Source organism: Pinus tabuliformis, chromosome 7 (genome assembly GCF_031772625.1).
Source record: "Pinus tabuliformis cultivar Carrire ecotype Pingquan chromosome 7, CPIR1, whole genome shotgun sequence".
Classification (NCBI taxonomy): Eukaryota; Viridiplantae; Streptophyta; class Pinopsida; order Pinales; family Pinaceae; genus Pinus; species Pinus tabuliformis.
In genome coordinates this window covers 948,054,333-948,060,340 of record NC_142293.1, presented here as the reverse complement: position 1 = coordinate 948,060,340, position 6,008 = coordinate 948,054,333, and the positions used below count along the sequence as shown (strand labels likewise).

The 6,008-nt window shown below is 35.6% G+C and overlaps 1 protein-coding gene across 1 annotated transcript; it reads right to left on the bottom strand.

Annotated features, from left to right (window-relative positions):
- Positions 1-1,041: 1,041 nt before the first annotated feature.
- On the bottom strand, positions 1,042-3,935 carry LOC149250756 (uncharacterized). The gene is made up of 4 exons (XM_089453742.1): positions 2,458-3,935; positions 2,182-2,290; positions 1,543-2,073; positions 1,042-1,239 (listed from the first exon to the last, which is right to left on the bottom strand). Exons 1-4 carry the CDS (start codon positions 3,933-3,935, stop codon positions 1,042-1,044), a joined length of 2,316 nt encoding a protein of 771 aa, XP_089309868.1.
- Between the last annotated feature and the right edge of the window lie 2,073 nt (positions 3,936-6,008).

The following is a 6,008-nucleotide window of genomic DNA, read 5'->3' as shown; positions in this document are numbered from 1 at the left end:
AATTCTGCTAGCCATATTCAGAGCTCGATTGGTCCAGAGGGTGAGTCGAGTCTCAAGTTTTTCCAACAATTGCTTCCAGGAAGAGTGCTTGAGAGCTGAGGCCATTAAAGGGGCACCTAGATACTTGGAGGGCAGGGAGGCAATAGTGAATCCCAGAATTCGTCCAATAGCTCTTTGGGTAGGCACAGGGGTATTGAAGAAAAAGATTTGGGATTTAACTCGATTAATGAGGGCTCCAGAAGCATCAGAAAAGGTTGACAGAATAGATTTGAGGAGGCGAGCTTCTTGCACTGAAGGATGGCCAAAAAGCATATTATCATCTACAAATTGCTGATGGGAGTAGGCAGGGGAATGATTGAAAGAAAGGCCTCGTATTTGCTGGGCTAGCCTAGCCGAGGTGATACTTCTGCCTAATCCCTCTGCCATAATTACAAAAAGGAAGGGAGACAAGGGGTCTCCTTGCCTTATACCTCTGGAGGGACGGTATGTTGCTGAGGGAATACCATTAATTAAGACAGAGAAAAAAACTGAAGATAGGAGGTTAAAAATCCATCTGACCCATGAGTGTGCAAAACCAAAAGCTATAAGGATTTTTTGAATATATGCCCAACTGAGACTATCAAAAGCTTTGGATAAATCTAGCTTAAGCAACATACCTGGTTTCTTGGTTTGCTTTAAGGAGTGGATTATCTCATGCGTTAGAATAATCCCGTCCGTTATTTGATGCCCTTCGACATAACCCGATTGCTCGGGCGATATAATCAGAGGGAGCAGCGGCTTTAGTCTTGTTGCTATTACTTTAGAAGTAATTTTGTAGATGATATTACACAACGCAATTGGTCTGTATTTGTCTGGAGTGTTGGAGTCTTCCCCTTTTGGAATTAAGGCTATGAAGGTAGCATTTAACCCTGGATACATCCATCTGAGTGCTCTAGATTCCTCCACTACCTGCCAGACTTCATCCTTTATCAAGTCCCAGAACTTATGAAAAAAATTTGATGTAAAACCATCCGGACCCGGCGCTTTGCCTTCCTTCAGATTTCACACAGCTTCTTCAACTTCTTCTAAGTTAATGGGCTTGAGGAGAAGACTGTTGTGTTCCTCTGTTATTATCCTTGGTATGTTCTTTATTAGCTTGTTGATAGCCGGCATTCTATTTATATTGGGCTCCTGATGCGCTTTCTTAAAGTAACTGAGGAATTCCTCTTCAATGCCTTCATGAGTTTCAATTTTATCCCCCTGTTCATTTTTAATGTGAGAAATGTAATTTACCATTCTACGCTGCACCGTTGTTTTATGAAAAAATTTAGTGTTCTTTTCTCCATTTTTTAGCCATCTAATCCTTGATTTCTGTCTCCATAATATTTCCTCCTGTTTAGCCCTTTCTATAATTCTAGATTCTATGACTTGCTCCTGCTTGGTTAATTCCTCCGTGCGCCCTTCAGTGATGATGGTTTGCTGGATTTTCTTCATTTCTATGTTGAGGGTGGCTTGTGCCGTAAAGATGTTGCCAAATGTATTATGATTCCATCTTTTGATTACCCCTTTAAGATGCTTGAGCTTTTGCTGAAACCTGGACATTCTGGTACCTTCAGTGGGATTGAAGTGGAGCCAAGTGGATCTTACTAGCCTCTCAAAGTCCGGGTGAGTTAACCAGAATTCTTCAAAGCGAAAGGGACGTTTGAGATTGTTACCTGGCCTGTTCCATTGCAGTTCGATAGGCCAATGATCTGAACCTGAGATAGGAAGTATGGATGCTGTAAATTCCCCTCCTAAGTGAATTGCATTATCTGAGATGAGGAACCTGTCAAGACGCGAAGCAATCTGCTGCGCCCCTTCTCTTTTATTACTCCAAGTGAAGAGGCCATTGCTTGTAGGAACATCCACCAGCCAGTTGTTGTGAATAAAATTTTTTAGTAGATTGCCATCACTATTTGCTCTGCTTCTGCCTCCTTGTTTTTCTTCTATGCTTGCTGTCATGTTGTAGTCACCTCCCGAGATCCAAAGTGGATGTGGCCTGTCTAAGCTGAGATCTGACAGTGTATTCAGGATTTGAGCTTTTTGAGCTGTATCCTGAGGAAAATATACATTTGTTATCAGCCCATAGATATTAGAACCTAAGAGATGAAAGGTTGCCTGAATGAAGCTTTTGTTAGCTTGAATATTATTTAATTGGATTACTCGCGCATCCCAAAGGATTGCAAGTCCTCCCGAAGCTCCCTGAGCATCAACAGCTACTACATGCCCTCCTGGCCAGGCTTTCACTGCTATTTTTTCCAAAAAAGTTGAACTGCATTTCGTTTCCTGTAGAAAGAGTATACTTGGTTTTTCTTGCATCAGCATATTTTTTAATAATCTACCTTTCCTGGGGCTATTGAGCCCTCTGATGTTCCATGATATCAACTTCATTGAGAAATTTGGGGGTTTGCGTTGAAATACTTGGTCAGTTTGGCATACCTCCCTGACTCCACTAAAATTTCTCCAATCTTGATAGTTCTCTCTAATGTCGTTTTCCTCCCTCTCTTCTTATTATCCTTAGTGATAAATTTGCCATCCCATGGACTTCCTATTTGGACTCCTAGTGAGTATTTCTTCTGTGCTTTGTTCAAGACTTCTACTAGGTTATCCACTTGCCGTTCTGGTATTTTTTCAAAATTCCTTGTTTTGCATGCTAGTTCCAGGCCTAATATGTCCAACTCCCCTATGTCTAAAGACTCCGGATCTTCTTCCATACTTTGAGGTTCTTGGGAGGTATCTGCCTGTTCCTTTGATACTTTTTCATTTGGCACCGTGTATTCAACATCCATTCCTTGTGAATGCCAGGAAGTGGATGTAGGTTGAGATTGCATGTTTGATTGTTTCTGAATCTTCTTTCCTGTTTGCTCTGAGGCTTCTCCTGATTGTTCTGGATCGACTTCTTTGTCCTTCTGCTTGTCCTTCTCCAGATCTTGCTCATCATTTTTGGCCAGTGCCTCGAAACTATTGCTAGTTGTGGGCATTGTCTTGTTAGCTGGATTTGCCTTGGGATTACCTGTTGCTTTCTTGTTCCCTCTCCTTCGATTTGTTACCCTAGTGAAGCCGTCTGTTGTTTGATTATCTGAACTGTCTTGGGATGAGGGTTTCTTGTTTTGTGGGCAGTCTCTGTAGAGATGCCCTATATCATGACATTTCCTGCATCTAAATGGTACATGCTCATAGTCTATAACTTGAATCCATTCAGAGTCTTCATGAAAGAAACTTACCGTGTCTGGCAATGCTTGCTTGAGATCCATATAGACACAGATCCGAGCATAGGACGTGTATCTACATGATTTTGTTTCTTCTGCTATCTTTACGAACTCGCCAAGGGTGTTCCCAATCTCTTGTAGAGATTTTTCTTCCCAGTACTCCCACGGCAGTGAATAAAGCCTTATCCACACTGGCGCATAGCTCAAATCCTCCTTATCTGGGTTGAACCTTTCGACCCACGCTTTGAGATATAATCCTGCGGAGTTGAAGAAATAGGGACCCCCATCCAATATCCTGTTGCGATCTTCCAGGCAGTTAAAAACTGCAGTAAAGAACCCCTTTGCTCCCAGGTGCAAAGAGATGTGCCCCTTTGGATGCCATTTAGCGCTAATCCAACTTCTCAGCGCTTTCTCCGTCGGCCATATTCCTATGAACTTACCGATCAGCGCGTGATCTCTCATGTACTGTATCCTAGCATTGATACGGTGACTTGGGAACTCCACCCTTGGTCTGTGGGCAGCAACAGGCTTACAAGTTGAAGAACTTGCTCTGCTTCTCTCCTCTGTTTCTATGTCCTTACCCTTCCTCTGATTCATTTCCAGAGTACCGCCGCTCAGTTCATTGTCATTTTCCCTGTCTTCCGCGTGCTTTGTCCGTCCGTCCGCATTGGGGGGAGGCTCCTGGCCCTCCCCCTGAGGAAGTTGCATTCTTCTTTGTCCCTTATGGCCGCGTGGCCCTGATCGCCAGTCCGCCTGAAACTACCGTATGGACCGAGTTTGACAGGCCTGCCGTTGCAGGTTTCACAGAAACCCTAGTTTAGGTAGCAGCGGCCGTAGCAGAGCTCCACAATATCAATTCTCAATAAGACAACATCACACTCTAAAATTTATTATGTCCAACTTTTTTTTAAATAATGATTACTTAATGAATTTTCGAGTTGTTTTTTTTTAATGTTCATTACTTAAAAAAAACAAATATAAAAATATATATAAAAAAAAACAAAAAAACAAAATAAAAAACAAAAAATAAAAATAAATTATCTCATAAACCATAAAAGAATTTGCCAATTTTTTTTTTTTTTTTTAAATATATAAAATCAAGTAAGTTAAAAAAAAAAAAAAAAAAAAACATTAACAAAACCTAGAAAAAAAAAACAACAACATTTAAAAACAAACTAGATTTAAAAAAAAAAATAGAAAAATAACAAAAAAAAAAAAAAAAAAACTATTAAAATTAATATTAAAAACATTTAAAAAAAAAAAAAAAAAACTCAAATTAAATATATATATATATATATATATATATATATATATATATATTTTAAAAATATATATTTCTTTTCAAATTAAAAAAAAATAAAAAATAAAAGACATCTAAAGTTTTAAAGAAATATGTATTTTTAATTTCAAAAAAAAATTATTAAGCTTACATTTTTGTTTAAAAAAAAAAAAAAAAAATATTATCATTTTTTAAATTTATTTATTTATTTAAAAAAATTATTAAAAACTTAAAAAAAAAAAATTAAACATTTTTTTTATAAAAAAGAATTATTAAAAAATTTCAAAAAATAAATTTAAACACATTTTTTTTAATTAAAAAGATTATTAAAAAAAAAAAAAAAAAAAAATTTAATTAAAAATTAAAACATTTAAAAATTAAAAATTAAAAATATTATTAAATTTTTTTTTTTTTTTTATTAAAAAAAAAAAACCTCGTGGCCACTCCGCCCGTGGTGGCGCAATCCTGGGTGGAGGGTCTGCGTGCATGCCCTCTTCCCAGGGTCGCGCCACCAGGCGGGCCGGGCAGGTGGAGGGGCCACACGGTTTTTTTTTTTTTTTAATAAAGATAAAATATGTTAAAAAAATCAAAATTTTTTAATAATATTTTTAATTTTTGTGTTTTTTTTTCAATGTTTTTAATTTTAATTTTTTTTTTGGTTGATGTTTTTAATTTTAATTTTTTTTTTTTTTTTTTTTTATGGTTACAAGATATTCTTCTTCTTCTTTTTTTCCATTTTTTTAAATATGTTTTTTTTTACTATTTATTTGTTTTTAATTCTTATTGTTAATTTTGTTTTTTTTTTTGCATTTTATGATTGATTTTTTTTTGTTGTTGTCTTTTTTTATGTATTTGTTTTTTTTTTTTGTAATTTTTTTTTAACGTTTTGTTTTTAGTATATATTTTAATTTATGTTTTGTTATTTTTTTAACTTTTTTTTTTTGTTTTTTGTTTTTTCATTGTTTTAATTAATTTATTTTTTATTTATTTTTAATTTTATTTTATGTTTTCATTATTTTTTTAAAATTTGAATGTTTTTCGGAGTCACGATAAAGACATTATTTTGAAATGTTGAAATTTTACCCTTGAAAAAAAAATGTTATCCCAGCGTCAACACTTTTCGTTTTCAGGGTGTTTTTTGGACAAATTTTGCACAAAAAATTGGTTTTAACTGCCATTTTTAAAACATGTTGAAAATTTATCCTAGAAAAAAAAATGTGTTATTCCAGCATCAACACTTTTCGTTTTTAGCATTATTTTTGATGTTTTTACGGGGTTTTTTGGCCAGAGTTCCTGTTTTGAGTTTATAGTTCCTGTTTCAAAGTTTACATTGTTTTGCATGGTTTGACACTTATTCTCTAAGTTCAACATCAAATTCCTCTTAGTGAGGACTCTTTTAACTTCCAAAATTGTACCTGTCCTATCAGGGATTTCAAGTTCTTACAACTCATACTTGTTCTTGGAGTTGAGGAAATGAATGATCCTTGCAGCCTCCTCTGGCA